At 46.2% G+C, this 23,261-nt stretch overlaps 1 protein-coding gene across 1 annotated transcript in view; it reads left to right on the top strand.

Moving 5' to 3' along the window:
- COL6A3 (collagen type VI alpha 3 chain) overlaps positions 1-8,274 on the top strand; it is a 98,735-nt gene extending 90,461 nt beyond the window's left edge. The window contains exons 43-44 of the mRNA XM_069103147.1: positions 5,714-5,878; positions 7,451-8,274. Coding sequence (XP_068959248.1) covers positions 5,714-5,878; positions 7,451-7,491 — 206 coding nt within the window. The 3' untranslated portion in view covers positions 7,492-8,274. The remainder of the gene's footprint in view (positions 1-5,713; positions 5,879-7,450) is intronic.
- Positions 8,275-23,261: the final 14,987 nt, after the last annotated feature.

Raw genomic sequence — 23,261 nt, 5'->3', positions numbered from 1 at the left:
CTGGCTCAGTACCTTTACGTGTGTGACCCTGGCTCCTTCATCTCCCTGGACCTCAGAAGAGGGTGAGTTGGTTTACATGGCCCTTGCAGCCCTGGACCCAGGAGCTTCCTTAATGGAGCTTGGGAGACCAAATCAACCAAATAGGAAGCTTATTTCTTCTCCTCCTTTCACAGACTCTAACACCCATTTACCTCCCAAGGAAGCCTCTTTGGACAATGATTTTGGGATTCTTGAAATAAAAATGGACACATTTAATTAAGAAAAAACAAATGAATGAAATCGACAAACATTTATTAAATGCCTACTGTGTGTCAACCCCTGTGCTAAGTACTGAAAATACAAAAGAAAAAAACCCAACAGCCAAACAGGCCTTGCCATCAAGGAGCTTACAGTCTATTTGAGGGGACCCTATATACAACCAACAGTGCTGCTTCATCTACTTTGAGATTTAAATGCATTTCAGTTTAAATGGAATTCTAAGATCTGACAAATCTATCTTTTTAAAGAAGGGTGACTTTTTCTAATAATGTATTTTACACTAAAAAAAAAACAAAGAAGGATGAGGAAAACTATATTCTAGCTCAGAAACTCTATTTGTCCACTGTGGAAAACCCTGGGATTCTTTGCCTGGTGACTCCATCCACCACCAACCACTTCCTCTTCACTTTGCACCTCAAAGTGGTTTGCAAAAGAACACAATTAGAATAGTGGAAAACCCCAAGCAACCAACCACCTTTTCTTTGGTCCATTCCCTCGGCTCCCCGCTCCTTTTGTGCCTTTTGGAATTCAGGTCGAACAGATCCCTGTCTTTTGGATTTTGACACGGGCAGACAGTGCCAGGGCTGTCAGATTAGTGGTTCTTTGACCACACCAGGTAGAGCTGTGCCCAGACATGGCACAATGGCCAATAGACTTGAGACAGAAGCCCAGTGCTTTACAAATGCACAGTACCATGTAATCGCCCCCCCCCACCCAGGGCAGCCCATGCTGCTGCATGTGGCATCCTCAAATTTTGGACCTGCCATTCATTAACCGTCCCCTCCAGAAGCTCCCCCTCAACTCTCTCTGCCTCTACAGAAGCTCCAAGAGCCAAACAACAATCTCTTCTTGATGGGCAGTGGTTGCTGCATCATTGGCTTCACGTGGAGCTGATCTCACCTTTACTGTCACCCCCTGTTTGGGCTGCTTGACCATGCAGGCATTTCTACAGCGTGCTTTACCAATGGGGGGGCGATGAAGGAATGATCAGGTTACTTTTTTCTCTTTTAATTTCCTGATCACCTCAGAGGGAGGCGCCTTGATGCTCTGAACTGGTGCCCTCTCAAAGCTAAGTCATTGGAGCCAAGATGTTTCCCATCCCCATTAATTCTTGCTTCCACCCCAGGAACTCTGTTTGCTTCACCTCCAGGTTATCCCTCTTTGCTAACTTAGCAGCACATCCGTTGTCTCTCTTTAAGGCACCAAACCATGAGGTGCTCAGCCAGTCTTCATGATTTAGAGTGGGATGAGTAACAAAGGAGGAAGATCAGGTAGGACACTGGACAGAGACAGCCAGCCTGGTCTATTCATGAATCAGGATCCTGTGATCAGATTAATGATGACTGGAAATGCTCCTCCCCTAGAATCACTGCTTTGTCACTTGTGCTCAAAGAAAGAAATGCCAAGCAGAAGAGGCAGCCACGCCCTGGATGGTCAGTCTCAGGCTCACCTTGACAAGCAGGTGTCCTCGAGGTGAAGTGTGTGTGATGCCTGGGGGGAGGAGGGAAGAGAGCACCCCTCCAGACCCTTGCTAAAAGTGTAAGGCAGAGCTGGAAGGGTCCCAAATTATTTGCTTAATGAGAAGAGATGAGAGGGCAAGAACAGAAATTGCTTTTAGTAAAGTCTGTTGCCTGGGTGAATCTTTATTGGTCAGCAGTCATTTTTAACACTGTCCCCAGTGACAGGGATTGTGTGGACCAGCCAGCACACTCTGGCCATGCATTTCCTTTAGCAAGGAGCTCAGGTATGGGACTCATCATGGTTCAGGGTCAACTCTGCAGGAAATCACCCAGACTGGCAGATCAGGGAAAACTCCAATGATTGCTCCCATCTTATCTATAAGGAGAAAGTCTGAGGAAGAAATGGATGAATAAATAAAGTATAGGGAGAAAGAGCTGTAACTAGGGTGGGACAATCACAGGCTGCTAAAACTTAATTTAAGTAAGTGGAAACAATTAAGCGTAGTGCCTAGTTAACCAGCATCATTAGTGAAAGTAAGAAACTATCAGGTGGCTTGTTTCCTCCCTTCAAGGGGCATGACAAGGTGAACTCCTCTCTAGTCTGGTGTCCTTTGGAGGTGGCTGCCAAACAATAACTGTCTGGTATCCTAGGGTTCCTCTTCATACCCAGGTAATGTACACTGACATTCATGCGGCATGTTAGAGTTGGTAAGGTACTTTACAGAGATGATTTCACTCAGGTCTCAAAATAGCCTCATAGAGCCAGTGCTTTGGGTATTGTGATCCCCATTTTACTGATGAGGAAACTGAGGCACAAAGCAATGACTTTCCTATGGTTTACAGCAGAGTCAGAAATCAAATCCCAGCCCTTTAGATTCTAATCTGACTTCTGTCGGGATCAAGATAAAGGAAAGCTTTGCTTTCATTCTTGTTTCTGTATGAGGAGAGAAGAACAGAGAGGCCAGAAGGAAGCACAGATCAGCAGGACAGCTTTGAAAGGATCAGGCTCAAGTTATTACATACTGACAAAGAAAAGCAAGCTCAGCCTAACAGAGACTCACAGATCCAGGCACACACTTTTCTTTCTGTGAAATGTTTGTGTAAATGCTCTTACTTGTTTTTTTTTTTAAGTTTAAAATGAAAAGAAATAGTAATTTTTCTGGAGCCCTAAAACTAATGACAAATGTAGCTATGTTTATAAATTGACCAGAAATCTTCTCTCTCTCTCTCTGTCCCCAATTATTTAAATTTGTTTTCTAGTTTTGGTAGAGAATTATGATTTCATAGTGAGAACTTCCAATATGGAAATTCTCTCTGCCAATATAGATTAGTAACTCCCCCCTAACTTAAAGTCATAGAAACTTGTCAGGGGCCCCAAAAAGTGAAGATGTGCCAGAGGCAGGCTTTAAATCCAGGTCTTAGACCCCAAGGCTCGCCCTCTCCCACTAGTCACACTGCTTCTGACTCCAAGAGTGTACTCAGAGACTGATGGTTTTAAAACACTGGCTGGTGTCAGAAATCACTGTCGATGTCTGATGCTTTTAGGCCTGGTGGGCATCTCAACTCAGGAGGACATGTAGAGTTTACATGAAGAAGAGATGGCTTCATGGCTGCCCAGGTTGCATCAGGCTAGAGAGCTCTGAGGGTCTCCTGCAGATACCTGAGCCAGTTGATGTCTCTCCCAAAATCTGGGATGGAATCTCTGGAGTGGGATTTGCACAGAGACGGGCCTTCTTCCCTTTCTGGCTCTCATTCCAGCCTCAAGTCCCTCCTAGGACACCAGGGCCAATGTTGGGGAAGCCTTCCTGCCTCCTGATCCATTTCTCTTCCATTTAAGGAAGGCATTTCTCCTTGGCTACTACACATGTTTCATCCATCAGAAACAGGCAGTTAAGATGGGCTCTTAAAAACCCATCTATTTAAAGAGCCAGAGAAGGCTTTCTAAGGTGAGGGGTTCATGGTCTTCTTTCCCTACCATTTCCATTGATTCCAGACAGACAGGAAGGAGAGGTCAGTCTACCCCTTGCTGTGTCCAAGACCCATGCAGTAGTGATCCCAGATTTATGTCTGAAAATTCAGATCCATTTCAGAGAGGACACAGAAGTACCTACAGCCCCAAATTTGTTACAGAGAAAGTGCTGCTTTCAAGTATTTGGCTGGTCTCCATGGAGGGGGGGGGGAGATGAGTGTATTCTGCTTGGCCCCAGAGGGCAGAATCAGGAAAGATGGACAGATGTCACAAAGGGGTGTATTTAGGCTTGATTGAGGGGAAACCTCCAAAAAGAGAGAGCTGTTCAAAAATGGAATGGGCTTCTGCTGGAGGGAGGGACTCCCCTCTCTTGGAGGTCTTCAAGCAGGGCTATTTTAGAGGGGGGTCCCTATTTGGTTACAGGCTGGGCTGGATGATTGCTGAGGCTCCTTCTGGACTGGAGAACCCTTGTCTCTGGGTCTCAGGGGGCCTTTGGGGTGACTTCCAACCCACTTCCTGGTCAGGGATCTGTGCCCTACTGAGCCTCTCCTGACCTTCAGGGCCTGCTTCTGAGAATGAAACAAGTCACCTACTTTTGGTGTCTCCTGGTGAGGACGCCTTCTGAACTGGGGGAGGGGGGCACGACAGAGGTGGAGGTAAACGGGGGATGGAAGTTGGATCTCACTCGGTTCTCCTTCTGCACGGTCAAGCTGGGGTGGGTTTCCCAGAAGTCTGCCAGACATCTTGGTGCTCATTTATCCTGGGATGTTCCTGGCAGCCAGGATGAAACAGTGAAAGCACCGGATCAGATCGTCAGGAGAATGCTGAGGAACCAAAGAACCCCGTCTTTCCTCAGGGACCGGGAGCTTCACAGTTTTCTCTGCAGCGACTTGGGATGCTGGAGGATCGATCAGGGGGTGGCTTACTCAGGAAGGGGCTGATGAGACAGCCAAAAGGCCTGCCTTGGTTAGAGGAAAATACCCCCTACTTCGGAATAACTTCCGCATGTGCGTGCGCGTGTGTGTGATGTGTGTGTGCGTGCTTGTGTGTGGTGTGTGTAGTGCATTTGTGTGTGCGTGTGTGCATGTGTGGTGTGTGCGTGTGTGTGATGTGTGTGTGGTGTGTGAGTGTGTGTGGTGTGTGGTACATTTGTGTGTGCGTGTGTGGTGTGTGATGTGTGTGCGTGTGTTTGGTGTGTGGTGTGTGTGGGGTGCATGTGTATGTGTGGTGTGGTGCGTTTGTGTGTGATGTATGTGTGTGCATGTGCGTGTGTGTGTCTTTGTGGATTTTGTACTGATGAGTATTTATCTTCAGGTCTTCATGTAACTTTGCACTAAAAGCTCCACAGAGACCCTAAGCCCTCCTCATTTCAGAGGTTTCCTGTGTTTTTCCCAGAACCTGGTTCCGGTTCAGAGCCATTCACTGGGTATTTGGGGTTAGGCGGCGCTGCTGCTTCTCAGCTCTGACAATCCCAGCTTTTTCTTGGAGGTTGTGGGGGTGGCCTGAGGAAAGGCCTGGGACTTTATAAAGAGAAAGAAAACTGCCTTTCTCCTCTTCTCTGTCTTCTCTCCTTTCTTTTCCCCTCCCCCTCTCCTCTCTTTCCCTCTTTTCCTATCTTTTCTCCTCTCTTCTGTTCTTATCCCTTCCTCTTTTCTCCTTCCTTCTCTCTTCCTTTCTCTGTCCTCCCTTTCCTCTTTTCTTTCCCACACTCTCTTCCTCTCTTCTCCCATCTGTTTCTGCCCTCTCTCCATCTTCCTCTCCCCTTTCACTCTCTCCTTCTGCCCCTTCTCTCCTCTCCTCTCCCCTCCTCTCCTTTCCTCTCCCTTCACCCCTCTCCCTTTCTCCCTCTCTTTTCTTCCCTTTCTCCTCTTTGTTCCTCCTCTCCTCCCTCCTTGCTCATCTCCCCTTCCCTTCTCCTCTTTCCTTTCATTACTGCCTCCCCAGCTGGGGGAGCCCTGACACCTGGGTCCTTGTGGCCACCTCCCAGACACTGCCATGATGCTGTTTCCTCTTCTCTGAATTCAAGATGTCTGCAAGCGTCCCAAGGAAATCGGGACCTGCCGGAAGTTCAACCTGAAGTGGTTCTATGACCCTGAAACCAAGAGCTGTGGCCGGTTCTGGTACAGCGGCTGTGGCAGCAACGGCAACAACTTCGAGACTCAGTCTGACTGTGAAAAGGCCTGTTTGCCTGGTGAGTGGCACTGACTCAGGCCCCTCCTCAGAGACTGGCCCTGTCCACAGTCCTGATGCTGCCCTGGTTTCAGGTCGTGGATCACGGAGAGCAAAAGAAAACAAAGTTAAGGCATTTACAAGCAAGCTCTCCCTCAAAGGAACCCCATGAACTCTTCCTTCATTTTCTAAGGATCTGCTCCCTCACTCAATCATCTGCTGTGGCTCCCTAGTGCCTTATGAACAAACATAATCTCTTCTGTTTGGCTTTCAGAGTCATTCACAACCAGACCCCAGCCTCCCTTTCCAGGCTCCTCACTCTCCTTTCCAGAGGCTGGGTTGTTTCTGTACAGAAAACCCTTCATTTTGCCTCTCCTGCCTGAAATGCCCTCCTTCCCCACCTCTGCCATTTTCTTTTAACTTCTGCTCACTGGTCACCTTCTAGCTGAGGCCTGTCTTGGTCCTCCCAGCTGCTGATACCCTTCCCCCATGACCTTCTGCATACATTTGTGATTATTCTGTGTGCATATTTGCATTTATTTGTCAGTAGTTTTACCCCAATAGAATGGGAGCCCCTTGAAGACAGGAATTTTCCTCTTTTCTGCCCTTCTCTCCCTAGCATCAAGCACAGAGCCCGGCATGTAGTATGGTGCTTAATCTGGGCATGTTGATTGATTGGTTGCCAGTAGGGGGTACCTATGATCACTTTCCATCCCTGACCCTGCTCAAACAGGCACTGAGCAGTAAGCCCTGGGAGGCCAGAGGATGAGCTTGCGTAACATTCCCCCAAACATTTTCAGTATGTGACCCCTAAAATGGGAACTCTGGCCATAAAATCAATTCATTTAAAATTTACCAAAACATTAACTGTTGACAATGGGTAAGTCCCTGTGCCAATTACTGGGGAAATAAATCCGAGCTGGTGTCATCCAACATACTCTTATGCAGTAAGCCCTTCCTATGGGACCTTTGGGCCAGGAGCACCAAGCTTGAAAGCAAGAGACCTGGGATTGGAGCCCAGTTTGAACCAAATTGGAGCCAAATCCTGTGTTTTTCACATTCTGTTGATTTGTCATCAGTGCAAAGTACAGGCTCCCAAATTCAGCCTCTCACGACCTTTTCTCAGATTTGGAGTCATCACTGTGAATTCTGACCCATGGGGCATACATTACAAAATGTACAAGCAGCATGGAAAATCCCCTCAAATTAAGAAAAAATTCCATTTTAAAGACAAATTTGGTTAAGTGGGAGTGGTGAGGGGAAGTAGCAGACCATCCCCACTTTGGCTAATTATTCTTACAAACTGGGTGCTAAATCCATATTCTAGTTGCTGAAGTGTTATCTGCACCCTTTGAATTTCTGTGCTCTGGGAATAGCCCTTTTGCTCCACCCTAGTTCTGGCTCCAATAAGATTAAAGATACTTCTAAAGTTAATTTTCATAATCAAAAAATGATTTCCCTTGTTTGTTCAATAACATGTGTTCTCTCTCTCTCTCTCTCTCTCTCTCTCTCTCTCTCTCTCTCTCTCTCTCTCTCTCTCTCTCTCTCTTTCTCTCTCTTTCTCTCTCTTTCTCTCTCTCTCTCATCTTCACAGCACACATCAATCCTGGAGTCATTTCAACAATAGGAACCTAACCGTGATAGACGGTTAACACATACCTCTTCTAGAAGCACAGGACTCAGCTATTCCCAACTAGCCCTCGTAGAAGCTATGGGTAGACAAGACCGTGCACTGTACTATTTCGTGCTTTACCTTATGAGCAGACCTTGAAGGAAATTGTTTTTTTTGTTTTTTTAATTTTTTGCTGCATGACCTATCAATATGGTGCTAAATTTGTTTGTGGACCGAGTACTCTTATCTTCAGGGGGTTATAGCCTATCCCTTCCACATTATGAAATGCAGCCCCCCCCCCCCAGCAGTGTTGTTCATGACCAGTTTGCCCAATTCTCATTTCCAGTGGAGGTTGGGATTCCACTCATTGGGGCTCGTGGAAAATCTCCAACAGGAAGCCGCTTGACTCCCCGCAGCTGTATTAGCCTGACCTGCTTAGCTCATCATTTTCCTAACCAGGCTAACTGGAGAGGGGAAGCCTCGGGGGAGGAGCTGTTTCTCCCCATGGGGATCAGCTTGGTGTAGTTTTGCCTGGTTATATTTCCATTTGATTTCTCTTTGTCGATGTTCTGCGCAGAAGTAACGTAACTCGAAACAAAGAAAACGACTTCGCACGGATGCACTGCTGGGCCCTATGCCTCAGTTACAGATTTTAAAGTCCTGGTGTAGAATGTCCTTGGCATTCCTCTGATGTTGTGTGTTTTATAGAATAAAAAAATGGGGAGGGAGGGATCTAATTTTTATTTTGTTTTTGGGAAATCTACACAAAGAAACTTTTTAAATAAAGTTTAATGGAGGTTTTTTGAGCTTGGATTTCTTGTTCTTTTTGGCCAAGTCCTATCAGATTTATCCCCTGGGTTGATGGTGTGGGAGGAAGATGCAAAAGGAGGAGGCTGATGAGAATTAGTGGGACAGAGGGGACTGGGAGCAGAGAGTTCAGTGTGGAGACAATCTTAGGAGTCGTATGTTTTGACCCCCTCACATTGCAGATGAGGAAACAGGCCTAGAAGGGGGAAGTGTCTTGTCCCAAGTAGTCGTAGCAGCAGCAGTGGTAGTAGTAATAGTAGCAGCAGCGGCAGCAGCAGTGGTGGTGGTAGTGGTAGAAATAACATTAATAACAGCTTACATTTATGTGGTATTTACTAGGGGCCAGACACTGTGCTGAGCGCTTTACAGTTATAGTTATCCCTTCTGCATCATGATTTTCCCCACCATAGTTCTGATATACTGTGAGTCGGCATAAGAAATTAAACCAGAATTTGGGGGGAGTTTTGCAGAAGCCACAGATGACACAGAAACAGTTTAGAAACTCAAATGCATAAAATACATGTGTAGAACCACAAACACCACATAAAGAAAAAAAATTCCAGACTTCTCTGGTACAAAGGGGAGACTCAAACGTTTGATGTGGGCTTACCAGATGGAGGGGGCACGGCTCCCCTAACCTCTGTGATAGGGAAGGGATAACTACAGCACCTCATTTCATCCCACAACCACCCTGGGAGACACATGCTATTATTATCCTCACTTTACAGGCAGACAGTGGTAAGGTGACTTGGCCAGGGTCTAGTGTCTGAGTCTGGATTCAAACTCAAGTCTTGTGGACTCCAGGCCTCTCTCCACTGTGTAACCCTGTAAATGGCAGGTGGGATTTGAGATTACCTCTCATGCTTCTCAGGCCAGGACTTTTCCTACTGTACCACATCGCCAGTCTTATATTATGTCTCTGAGTTGTAGCAAGATAGAGAATTAGTATGGTGTAGTGGAGGGTAGCTAGGATTGAAGCCGTGGAGATTTAGCTTCAAATCCTATCTGTGACATTTAACAGAGTTGTCCCACCCTGGGCAAGTCACTGAATTTCCATGGGCTTCAGACAACTCCCTGGGACTTAGCTACTAAGTCATAGATGGGTGGCAGTCTGCTCTGGTGGAGGACCTTTCCACATTGGATATTCTACTACTGAAGACATCTCGGCTACTTCCCTTGTTCTGTAATATTTACATAATTTACCCTCCCAGGGTTGTTGGGAAAAGGAAAATGTACCTTGTAATTCTCCCACCTCCCAAATATGGGCCACTGAGATTTTTTTCAGTGACCCACCCGGGGCAAACCTGGGAAAGGAATCTAGCTCACCTCACACCATTCAGACAGTCCCTACTTTTCCACCATCTCTTCACAGAGAGATGGGATTGCCTCTTCCATCACTGATCACATCAATCAGTCAATCAACAATCATTTATTAAGTACCTACTATGTGTCACACACTGTGCTGGGCTCTGTGACCGAAAGGACAGACAGTTCCTGGCCTCAAGGAGCTTCTAGTCTATCTGGGGACCAAACACAGACACAGAAGAGTAGATTCACCAAGAGTTTCCCCTTCTCTCCTCCAACTCTATATCTCCTCATTTATTCCAGTGGCTGATGAAGAGGTGGCGCCCTTCCTTGCCAAGTCATTCCTTTTGGTGCGACCTTGATGCCCTTCCATCCAATCTTCTCCCCAAATTGTGCTCAAATCTCATCCTGTCACTAGTCTTCAATCTCTCCCATTTACTGGCTCGTTCCCTGCTGCCTGTTAATGAACCCATCCCTCCCCATCTCAAATAAACCCTTGCTAGTTCTTCCATCCTACATCTTTTCTCCACATTCTCTCCACTTTTTGGCTAATTTTGACAAAGTCATCTACATTTGGTACCTCTCCTTTCTCTCCCTCCATTCCCCTCTAAAATCTCTGCAATCTGACTCCCAACCTCACCATTTAATGGCAACTACTCCCTCCCAAGTCATCATGATTTCCTTGGCCTTTTCTCAGTTTTCATCCTTCCTGACCTCTCTGTAGCCTTTGGCACCATTGATCCCCTTCTCTCCCTGGACCTCAGTGTCCTCTAAATTGATGGGGTTGGACCAGATGGCCTCCCAGGTCTTTCCAATTTTATATCCATGAGTCAAAGATTTTAAGCCAGGGCAAGTCAGCTTTGTTTTAGGCAGGATCCAGTAGTGAAGGGACTTGATAACACCCCACTCACCCCTTGGGGATATGGGAGGATTAAATGATTGACTCTGATGAAGGAGAATGAGCAGAAGTGAGGCCAAGACCTTCCAAGCTTTGTTCTTCCCTTACCCCATCCCATACCATCACACATGAGAACCTATCTAGGGTCATCTAATACAAAAGCCTCACTTTACAGAGAGGGAAATTGAAGCCCAGAGAAGAAGAGAATCATTTGAGGTCACACAGCTAGTAAGTGTCAGAGGGGCAACTGCAGCCCAAGGCCTCCACTTTACCTGGTGCTTTCCTGATTCTAAGGATAGAGTCTGACCATTGATGTTTCTTAAAAAAAATATGAAAGACAACATAGCATGATAAATTAAGTCCTGGACCTGGTGTGGAGAAGGAAAAAGACTGCACCTGTGATTTCATTCATATTGGGAACTCACAGCTGAGAAAGCACTTCCTATCACAATCACAGAACTTCCTCAGTTCAGAGTCTTAGAGAGTTGTCTAGAACCTTGAGATGTTAATCGATACACTCAGGGTCACAAGGTCAGTATGTATCTGTCACACGCAGGCTTCCACAATTGAGGTCCTCCAAGCTCCTGAGACCCGCTCCACCGAGATGTCTTGCTGAGTTAGGAAGACCTGGGGTCGGAATTTTGCTTCTGATGTTTTGCTAGATGTGTGACCACTAGCGAGCCCATGAACTGCAGATTCACAGACTGAGAGTTATGAAGGACCTCAGCATTGTTCTTATCCAACCCATCCAACCCAGGAAGCTCCACCAGAATGTCACTGGCAAGTAGCTGTCCAGATTCTGCTCGAAGACCTTCATGAAAGGGGAACCCCCGTCTCTCTCTCTCTCTGTCTCTCTCTCTCTCCTCTCTCTCTCATCTCTCTCTCTCTCTCTCTCTCTCTCTCTCTCTCTCTCTCTCTCTCTTCTTCTTCTTCTTCTTCTTCTTCTTCTTCTTCTTCTTCTTCTTCCTGTCTCTGTTTCTCTCTCCCCTCTCCCTTCCTCCCTCCCCTCTATGTCTCTGTCTCTGTCCAGTCCATTCCATTTTGAGGCAGCTCACATCATTAGAAAGTTTTTCCTGACATAGAGCCAAAGTTGGCATATACCCATTGCTGCTAGTGCTACCCTCTGAAGCCAATCACATCAAGGCTAATTCCTCTTCCTTGGTCATTTTCCAGCTCATCCAAGTCCTTCCTAAATCATGATGCCCAGAACATGGTTGGACTTGGACAGAGTGCAATGCAATTATTTCTTCCTATGCCAGGAAGCCACACCCCTCCTGATGCAGCCTCCAGCAATTTCAGGTTTCTCTACTTATCTGCAGATGGTTTGCATCTTCATTGGCTGAAGGAGTTCTCACACTAATGGAACCATGTCACCACCATTATCATCATCACTGTTTTTTTGTTTTGTTTTATGCTTTTTGGAGGGGGGAAGGCAGCGCAATTGGGGTTAAGTGACTTACCCAAGGTTACACAGCTAGTAAGTGTTAAGTGTCTGAGGTTGGATTTGAACTCAGGTCCTCCTGACTCCAGGGCTGGTGCTCTATTCACTGTGCCACCTAGCCTTCCCTATCATCATCATTTTTGTAGCCTATATAAAGCACTTTGAAGTTGTGTCATCTCATTTGATCCTCACAACAACCGTGTGAAGTAGGTGCTTTATTGTACCATTGAGAAAACTGAGGCAGAGAGGTGAAGTGACTTGCCCAAGGTCACACTGCTAGTAAATATCCGAGGCAGGATTTAAACTCAGGTCTTTCTGATGCTGACAGGCACTCTATTGAAGAAGCTAACATCCTTCTCTGATTTCCCATAATGAGATGGGGTGACCAGAGATTCTTACAGACTGTTCCAGAGAAGGACAAGCTCTTTTAGGCTTGACTTCCAGTGATGAAAAATGTCACTGTTTCCAAGGACCATCCTTAGTCTGGAGTGGCTCATCACTAGGCTGGGCTCAGGTCTCAGGTGTCAGGTTGATGAATATTTTTTGGATCACAGTCACTCAAATGCCATCCACTAGCTAAAGAGAGCCTGACATCTGCATGGGGGAGGGAAAACCCACCAATTATGCACATTGTGGCTTTTTGCAGTCCAGAATAAGTGGGCTGCAGTTAAGGTGTTGATATTGCCTGTGTAAACTACTGTGCATTCATTGTGGATTTTTAAACATTCATTCAATCTTTCATTCATTTGTTCATTCATTCATTCTCTTGTTTATTTATTTTGACCATGGCTGTGCAATGGTTTCTTTAACATATGCTTAATAGGTCAAATCTTCCTGTTGATCTTCCTGAAATTCTCTTATGATGAAAAATTGGCTCAATGGGCCTAATTCCAATAATATTCCCATGCAAAGTGGGAGAAAGAAAGGAAGGAAAAAATGAGAGGAAGTGTGTGTGTGTGTGTGTGAGAGAGAGAGAGAGAGAGAGAGAGAGAGAGAGAGAGAGAGAGAGAGGGAGAGAGAGGAGGGGGAGGAAGAGAAGAAGAGAATCTGTTGACTTCTCTGATTTTGACCAATGATGTGTTGCAAGGATTATAAATCTTAAATAACATTAAGGAAAGAACTTCATGAATATTAAATATATTTCAACATAGCTATGAATATTTTCCAAAGTAATAAACAGGAGTTTCCTCTCTGGGGAGTTAATTTTCACTAGCTGACTTTTTCTCTGCCTCTTCCTCTCCACTGCAGTCATGTGATTCTACCCATGTTCTGATTCTGATCTGTGCTGGCAGGGAGAAGGAGATCCTGTGTCCTGGACATGAGTAAAAGCATTATAGAATAAGCTGCCATTTCAGTATTAAATGGGCAGTCATAGTTAACCCCTGCATCTTGTTTTTCTTTCCCCTTACCCTAGTTCTTGAGTAAGGCCAACCAAAGACAGAGTCTACCCTGTCTCAGACTCTCGAGGTCAGGGACAGTCTCGCAAATGAGAAAAACTCTCTTTTCTTCCCAAAACAGTATAAACTACCCTCAGGGCCAGGGTATAAAAAGTTCTGACGTCAGTACAATTAGCAGTTTTCTGTATACTCTAAGAATCTGCAGAAAGTGGGTCACATTGAGAGGCTTATTTGCCCCCTAGAGTTATATTTTGATAGGTGCCAACTGATGCTTCTCCCTGCCTTGGCTTGTTACAATGTATGGAATAAAATCATTTACTGACTTGTAGCCCAAATATAAAAAAGTGTTTTTTTTTCTCAATGGCAAAATTCTATTGGCAAGCTCCCACTGGTCACCCTTGAGTATTGACCACTTTTGTAAGAGAAAGCATATGTAAAGTTTCCTGGTGGAGGCAATTCCTGCCCTCAGTTTACCTTTCTTACTGATATCTCCAATGTCTCATTCTGAATGCTTTGTTTTAACCTTTTACCTCATATAGGGTAATGGTTTCTAGCTGCTATCAAATATTTGGAAGGTTGTAATATGGAAGAGGGATTTGTTTTTTTTTTTTCTCATTGGCCCCAGAAAGTAGAACCAGAAGTAATGTGCAGAAATTACAAAGAACAAAGTTGAAGCATGATAGCAAGAAAATATTCTAAGCATTAATGAAGAAATTAGAATGTCCAAGGTAGAAAGGGGTGCCTGGGAATGTAGTGGGTTCCCCTTCCCTGGGATCCTTTGATAAGTTACTAGATGACTTTTGGAGAGTATTGACAAGCCAGATGAGTTGACCACAGAGGTTCATCCCAGTTCTGAAGTTATGTGACTAGGATAGGATCATAGAGGAACTTGAAATATTTAGTTCAACCTTCTCCCTTCACAGATGAGGAAAATGAATCCTAGAGAGATGAAGTGTCCAAGACTTGTCCATGGCCACACAGGGATGAAGTAGCAGAGGCAAGATCTGACCTCAGGTCCTCTGTTTCCAAATCCAGTGCTCTTCTGGCGATATCCTATTGCCTGGTCTCCAAACGTGACCCCAGTAGCACAGGGTCCAAGAGCACTGACATGCTGCTTTTCTATACATGCAGATAGAGGAGGGATTTGTTCTTTACCAGCCACATCATCCAATTGGGTCCTTCTGAGTTTGTGGTCAGTTCAAATTCCTCAGTCTTTTCCACAAGATTTGTCATTTGCCAGCAGTACTCTTCCATTCTGTGGAAGTCCTGGTGTGTTCCATGAACACAACATTCATCTTGGAAACACCAGCCATCCCATAATGCTGCAGGGCTTGTACAGGTTGGGGAACTTTGGGCTTGACTGCTTGTACCTCTCCCCCCACCCCGTGGCTTCCGTGTTCTGTGCCCACATTTCCTGAGGCAACCCCAGGGACACTCTCTGTGTTTTGATGCTCCCCATGTTTCCTGCTGAGTCGCTGGGTCTGTTGGACCTACTGGTCATTCAGATTCTGTCCCTGTTGCCACCAGTCCCTTCAGAGAGAGAGATGAGGAAGGCGACTAGTCCCTTTTCAGATGCTGGTGATTCTGCTACAGACCCCTAACAATATGCTCTCAAGCTTTTCTCATTTGCCATTAATTATGCTCACACCCCAGCCCTGGGTCTGTTGGCTTCTCCCCTTGTGTTGTCTTTTCTCATGTGCTTTTTGGGGCTGTGTCCATCTGATATTTGCCTCTGCTGGGACTTGGTGATTGATATTGTGATGTCTACATTGGGAGCATTGCTGGGAACCAAGGGCCATGACCTCTCTGAAAATCTGTCCCCTGTCTCTGCTTGACTCCAGAGCTGATGCTTCAAGCATGGGACAGAGGATCCACTCCAAAGATCAGCGTGCAGACACCTTTCCTTGTCATTTGTTTTAGACACAGAATCATTTCTGAGTCTAATTACATATACTCCTTACCTTGACGATCTCCTAGCACTGAACCATTGGCTTATCCTGGGCTTTAAGAAGCCTGGGTCCTGCTGTGACCTCCTGGCTCCCTGTCATGGGAATGTAAATTTAAAGATCTTCCCTGCCCCTAGGCTAAAGTGCACCTAGAGCCTGGGGTGGGAGGCTTGTTTTTCAGTAGATACTTCTTGATTGGCCAGTGAGTCAATAAAGTTGTTACATTATCTGAGCCAGGAGAAGGCTATATAAGCCCTGATGTGTACCTTTGTTTTGGGGTTCACTTTGAGAAGTGTTCTGTGATTTGATCTGGATTCTGGGAAGCCATTGTTGAGAGCCCTCCCTTGGCTTTGAAAAACCCAGATGTTGAAAACCAGATGTTGATTTGGTATGGATGTAATGGTTGGACAGTTTGAAATCTGTCTACTTGATCTGTTTCTGTCCTGATAATTATGTCTGTATATTCTGAAGTTGGGGGTGCTGACCTTTTTCCCCTGAACTAGGTAAACGATACATATATGACTGATTAAAGTAAGCTTGTTAACCCATTTTGAGTTGCTTTCCTTTATCAAGGCAGATCCAAGAACCTGTGTTGGCAGCCACCCTGGGGACGCTTGGGGTGCTTGCTGCTACACTCCCAGACATTAGCTTAGATTTCTGGTTCTTGGCATCTCCTAGCTTCTGTCTGGTCTGCATATCTAGCCTCTGGTCCAATGGTATTGTATTAGTAATGATACCGATAGTTAACATTTATTTACTTCTAATAATAGCTAACACACAGCATTTTAAGATTTGAAGAGCACTTTCCAAACATTATCACATTTGGCCCTTATGTGTAAGAACCCTGGGGGTGGGGACTAGGAATTATTGCTATACTGGACAGATGAAGAAATTGAAGATGAGAGAAGTTAAATGACTTGATTAGGGTCACACAGCTAGCACATGGATCAGCTAGGATTCTAACTCAGGTGTTCGTGACCTTGCAAGTCCACTGCACTCCCCACTAGGCTACCCAGCTGCCTTGCCGTGGCATTCCACTGAGAAGCCACTGGCCTAGATAATAATCACAGCGGTCTGGAGCTTTTCCTGGGAACATAATTCATGAAATCCCTAAATTTCATATTTGAAAGGGACCTCAGTATCATCTATCTCAACCCACTCCTGAGCAAGGGTCATCTGTACACCCCAGACAACAAACGGAGGTGGGGCCAGTGATCCCAACACTTGGTGTGATCCGTCACACCTGGGGCATCCAGCATGAGAGAAGACACTCTGAAATAACTTTGCAAGCCAAAATCATTGGAGGAGGAGGGAGAGCCGACCTTATGAAGAGACTTTAGACCTTGGGACACAAGTCCTCATGAGAGGCTAGAGGTAGATAAAGACATTGGAACCATGGACACAGACACAGAAATACCCAAAGGCAGCTGGTGATGGTGTGACCATAACATCTCAGGCTTAGAACCCCAAGGGATCTCAGAGGCTGTCTAGTCCAGTTCTCCCATTTTACAGGGTTCAGAGAAGTGACATCATTTTTCCAGTGTCACACATAGGACCATAGCACTAAATCTGGAAAGGACCCCAGAGGTGATCCAATTCACCCTTCTCCCAATTCCAGGTGATAAAACCTACGGGCCCAGAGAGGTCGTAGGATCAGAGTTCTGGGAGTGACCTCAGAGGCCATTAGTCCAATCCCCTCATTTTATAGAGGAAACTGGAACCTAGAGTGGTCAATGGGCTGGGCCATCTTCTCATAGTGGCAGAGGTAGCCCTGGGAAGCCAAATCCTCTGCCCCCAAACTCAACACTCTTTTTATTGTCGTTATTTTTGCCATTGTGATTTTTCCCATTTAATGTATTTGAGGACATGGCCAAAGTAGGCCATGGCTAAAATCTGTTTTCCTAGAGATTGGGTAATTATGTTTAAACCTTTCCCGGAGCTGAGTCATTCGATTTGAAGTTTGCCATAGGCGCATGCATCTTCCTTATTCCCAGCTCAGGGCTGGCTAAATGAAAGTGAGATGACAAATCAGCCATTTATTTTTTCCAAGAAAAATAACAGTCACATTTTATATTTCCAGGCAGTTTGCAAAGGCTGACACTTTGTGTGACCACACCCTGGCCTGAGAGGAAGGTATGATGGCTGCTAGCCCCTTAAGGATTCGTTCTTTGGCTAGGGTAAGCCATGAAGTGGAAGGAACTTCTCCTCTCTCTGTGGTACTGGGGTGCAGTGGTCCCAGGGCTCATGGGCTCAGAGAGTTTGAGCTGACAGAGATCTGAGAGGGCATTTAGTCCAACCCTCCCATTTGACAGCTGGGAGAACTGAGGCCCAGAACATGAAAGAGATTTGTCCAAGAGCAGTGAGTGGCAGACCCTGGATTTGGACCCAGCTGCACTGGCTCCATCTTCAGCCTCTTTCCTGGGCTCACTGGAAGATACCATTACTCCCCAGTGGCTGCCCTTGGTCTTTTGCCTCTGTCCTCCAATGGACTCTGGCCCCCCCCCTCCAGGGGCGTGCCTCATCTGTGGACCATCCTGCTTTCATTGCCTAAAGAAAATGGTGCTCGTGACTTTGAAAATGTTTTTATACTGAATAGAAATCTGTGGTGCTGTGGAGAGACCCCTAGATTTGGAGTAAGAGGACCTGACTTATTTTCATTCTGTTCCTTCTTTCCTTCTTGTAGGACTTAGATAAGTCCCTTCGCCTCTCGGGGCCTCAGTTTCCCTTTCTGTAAAATGAAGGGTGGCTTTAGAGGTACCTCCTAACTCTCAGTCCGCAGCCTCACGCTCTTTTCTCTGGCCCACCCCCTTCTTTCTTCCACTGCATTCTTCCTCAGCCCTTTTCCATCCTTACTGAGCTGGCCCAGCTCAAGCCAAGTCTTAGAAAAGTCAGGCAGGGCTGGAGCTGTAGCAGATTGCCTCTGGCTCCATAAAGAGGTAAACTAGGCCAAGCTCAGTCTGCTCCTCCCAGGAACCAGGGCATTTTAACATCTGTTTGGAGACTCCAAGTAGGCTTCAACCTTTCCCTGTCTTCATGTGTGACTGTATGCGTGGCTCCTGCTTCCCTTTGCCTTTCCTGAGCCTTGGAGAACAGCAGCACAGCCCGGGGGAAGGGCAGGAATGCTGGGGACTCGGCTTTGCCCAAGACTAAGGGGCACAGATTCGAGCCCAGATGCCCTGATTCCAGGCCATCTGCACCCAACCATCCTTTGTGACTCTCACCAATGGCCGCTCCTAAGGTCCCAATGTGCAGACCTCCTTTGTTCCTCTTCCTCACCATGGGGCCAGCCCATCGTCTCTTCCTGTCCTACTTCCCTGGTGACAGTGTTGTTAATAGGACCAAAAGTCGTCCTTGGACAGCAGAAGTCCAGCTCAGGGTCCATAGCTGGAGCCTCGCCATCTGGGGACAGTCTGGCAGAGGAAGCCAGGCTCCTCTCAGAGGAAGCCTGTCATTAACATGAATTGTTTCCCAACCTGTCTCAGCTGGAGACTGCCAAGGTGAACCCTCCCCCACTCACTTGACCAGGGATTCTTAGAGTCTGTAAACTTAAAAAAAATTTTGATAGCTTTATTTCAATGTAATCAGTTTCCTTACAGTGCTATGTATTTTATTTTATGCATTTAAGACAATTCATAGAAGGGGTCCCTAGGCTAGAGGGGCCCAAGTGTAGGGCTCCTACCCTCAGCCAACTCTCTCAGCTCTTCCCAGGTATCACTGAGGTGGGGCCAGACCTGAGTTTCCTGGCACAGGAAACAAATGACACACCCTGAAAGTGTGTCCCAGACCAGTCACGGAGATGATCATTGCAGAGCCTTCAGCACAGCGGCCAGCGCACATCCAAGCGCAACCCCAGGAGGTCGGCGTTCCCGTCATCTCGATTTTACAGATGTGGCGAAGGCCACTCAGCTGGCATCTGCGGTGAGATCGGAACTCGTGCCTTTTTGACTCTAGATACAGGGAGCCCTCTGTTGCTTGGAGCCCGGGGAGCCTCCTAGGTGCTGGACAGGCCCCAGGAGGCATCTCAAGAGCAGCCAGGACCAACTTAGCCAGCTTCTGTGCCACGGGCTGAGTCTAGCGTCAGCATTGACGATTGAACTGTTCCTTTCTAGGAAGCCACGAGTCCTGCTCTACACCCTGCCCCCGCCATCCCCCTTCTTCACCGAGATTGTGGCCTCTGAGATCCAGCCGAGACGAGTCCCTTCTGCTCTCCATCCCTCTTTGGGCTCCTGCCCTATCCCATCAACCATCATACTGAGCTGCTAATTCCTTATAAGGAATCGGGTAGCAGCCTTGGAAGCTGTTCAGAGGCTGCATTCCAGTGTGTATGCGCTTGGAAGCCAGAGGGTCCATCTGACAAGGCAGAGGTGGAGAGACAGAGAGACAGACAGAGACACAGAGACAGAGAAAGAGACGACAGAGACACACACACACACAGAATGAGAGACAGAGAAATAGGGAAAGACAGAGACATAGAGACAAAGAGAGACACATACATACATATACAGAGCGAGAGAGACACACACAGACAGAGACAGAGAGACAGAGAGATCATTTGCCAGCATTGTTGAGATGGAGACCAACCATAACTTTGTGTGTCACCCAGTAGGCTTTGCTGGAATAGCTCATTCCTTTGCACCGTTCAGACAGTCCAGAGCCTCATTGGGTGATGTTAATGGCTCTGCCTGGCAGAGTCCATTCCTCAAACCCCAGGCCAAATGTCATGGCTCTGTTTGGAGACAGTCAGTGCTTCTCTGGGCATGGGAGAAGGGGCATCTGCCATCCATTTAGACGTCTAATCCATTCCTGGAGTCAGGTTGACTTTGGCCCCAGGCTCTGGGAAGAAGAACCCTAGCCCCCACCTTTGGGGAGCACCATGGGATTAAACCCAAGATCATTCCAAAGTGAGCCTCTGGAATCAGTCAATACAATTATTAAGTATCTCTTCTGTGCTTGGCACTGAGAATACAGAAACAAAAGCATCAGTACTTTTCCTCAAGGAGCTTATAATCTATGGGGGATGGGATAGACAATATCTACACAGATGGATTGATATGACATATAACTAAGTCAATACAAAGGGGCTAGCTGTGTGTGTGTGTGGGGGGGGGGACAAGTAACACATAGACCAAATGAAACACCTCCTGTCACTTATCTTGGGGGTAAAAGAGCAGAGCTCGCTCTCTGGTCCTCGCACCCTCCTTTTTCCTCTCTTCCCTGTTTCTGTCATGGGTGCACAGTCCTACCCATAGTCCTCCCCCACCCCCAGCTGGGGGTGCTCACCTTTTACCTCCCTATAGCCTCTCTCTGTGATCCCGCTAGTTTCCAAAAGCTCAGTGCCCATCTCTGTGGCGACGACTCCTACATCCACATTCTCAGCCCTCGCCTCTCTCCTGAGTCCTAGTCCCTATTAAACAGATGTCCCTTGGAATGTGCAGACTGGATGTCCCGCGGGCATAGAGAACAACATGTAGGACTCGTGGTCTTTTCCCTCAAACAGCTCGGAGGCTCCTCATTTATGTGACCTTGGGCTCATTGATGAACTTTCCTAGATCTCAGGTTTCTCAAGTATAAAACATGGGGGAGGGAAAGGGGGGAACTGAGCGCCTCTGAGGCCCCTTCCACCTCTTTGTCTAGGACCCTATCATCTTGAACCAACTTGTAAGTTAATGATATAAGGGAGCTTTCTTCCTGATTTTGAGGCCAACTCTGTCCACTGCCCTGAATAGCCTCCCTGTCCTACAATTGTGGGATCCAACATACAAAGTGAGAAGGTTCCTTCCCTCAATCTACCTTTCTCCCAGGCCAACACAACAGCTGTCATCATTCTTCTCCGCTCCCCTTCTCATGCCCTCTCCTTCATGGCCAATCTTTGCTAAATGCTGCTGCTTCTAACTTTGCTGGCATCTTCCCGACAAGCCTTCTTTCCTCTGACAATGTCACCTGCGGCAGACTCATCATAACCTGGTCACTTCCTATCTTCCCAGAATTCTTAGATCTCTCCTGACCTTGCCAGTGTTCTGCTGTTCCTTGCACACAATGCTCCATCTCCCAATTCTGGCATTTTCCTGGCTGTCCCCCATGCTTGGAATGGTCTCCTTCCTCATCTCTGTCTCCTGGCTTCCCTGCTTCTTTCAGATCTCGGCTAAAACCCTCTATTCTATACCAAGACTTCCCTAGTCCTTTGTTGCTTCCTCCCGAGATTCTCTCCACTTGGTCCTGAAAACATCAGCATGCAGCTGTTTGGACGATGTCTCCCTCCATTATGTGGGAGCTCTTTGGGAGCAGGGGCTGTCTTTTGCCTTTCTCTGTATCCTCAACAGTTGGCACAGTGCCTGGTACACAGTAGGCACTTGATAAATGCTTGTTTACCTGATTTGACCTGCCTTGAGGGCACCCCCGACCTTCCAGAATCTCCGATTCTTAACCGTGGCATTATCCTTGTCTCCTCAGTCTCCCCCAGACCAACTGTTCAATCAGCTGTCCGGTCTTGACAATCCTGCTGCCGTCTTTCCCCTCACATGGTCACCATCCTAGTTTCTCTTGCCACCTTGTGTCTGGGCAATCACAATAACCTTCTCGTTGGTCTCCAGACTCTTCTGCTCCTATCTATTTTTCACAAAACTGACAAAATGATGCTTGTAAACCCACAGACCCAGCTGTGTCACTCACTACCCTGCTCAGAAAGTTCCAATCACTCTCTATTATCGCTACCAAAAAAATGCAGCCTCTTCAGGAACTCATAATCTGACTCCAGAGGCTTCCAATCAACATATATTTTTAAGTGTCTATTATATCCCAGGTGTTCTACTAGGTTGTTAGGGTACAAAGAAACAGTCCCTGACCATCAAGGAGATTACATTTTACTGGGGGATGGGAGTGGACAGAAAGCACCATATAGATTCAGGAGATCAAAGGAGCTTAAAGTCTAAACTGGTTAGGACCCTGAAAGCCATCTAGTCAAACCTTTTTATTTTATGGATCAATCAATGATCAGGCCCAGAGAGGTCAAGTGACTTATTTGCTCAAGGCTGAACAGATAGAACTAGGATTTGAACTCAGACCCCTTGATTCCAAGTCCAGAGCTCTTTCTACCGAACCTTGGACACTTGAAACAATCAATCAACATTTATTTGTTAAGGTATGCCAGGAACTGTTCTTGGTATTGGAGTTATCAAGACAAAAATGAAAGTCCCTGCCCTCAAGGAGCTTATATTCTATAGGGGTAGACAATATCTGCTTTTCTAAGTTATTCCTACACACACATACATCAGAAAATCTCTCTCTGTCTCTGTCTCTCTCTGTCTCTGTCTTTGTCTCTGTCTCTGTCTCTCTCTTTCTCTCCATCCAATCCTCAACTTTCATGAGGGTAATGTTCCTAGAAAATAGAACAAAAGTAAAAAATGCAAATGTTAATACATTGAACCTATGGGAATTTGGGGGTTAGGTTCCTGTGACCACCACAAACTGTAATCTTTCACTAAAGATTGCTGAAAATACACTGCACACAATTCTTTTTTTAAAATTTTTAATGATTTATTAACTTCTGATTTACATCATTCATTTCTGCCAGATTTTGAGTTACAAATTTTCTCCCCATTTCCCCTACCCACCGCCCCAAAATAGCAGTCCCACAGGATATCCCCTCCTCCAATCTGCTCTCTCCCACATTCTCTCCCATACCCCTTTTGACTTTTCCAGTGGGTCTCTATGCCTCAGTGCCTGTATATCTTATTTCCCAATTACATGTAAGATGGTATTAATAATAGTATATACATATATATATACAAACATATATACATATATTTGAATATTTGATTTTAAAACTTTCAATTCCATATTCATTCCCTTCCTTCCTTGTCACCCACCCTTACTGGGAAGATAAGCAGTTCAGTATAGGTTGTACATGTGTGGCTAATGCAAAATAATAACATAGTAGATATATTGTAAAAGACTGACTATATTTCCCTCCCTCCTATCCCACCTCCCACTTGTTCTATTC

The sequence above is a fragment of the Petaurus breviceps genome, unplaced genomic scaffold (genome assembly GCF_028583685.1).
Source record: "Petaurus breviceps papuanus isolate PSGF00001 unplaced genomic scaffold, PetGlider_PUasm1.0 567, whole genome shotgun sequence".
NCBI classification, from domain to species: domain Eukaryota; kingdom Metazoa; phylum Chordata; class Mammalia; order Diprotodontia; family Petauridae; genus Petaurus; species Petaurus breviceps.
Note: the sequence above shows the minus strand (reverse complement) of the source record. Positions and strands in the feature narration are given on the sequence as shown.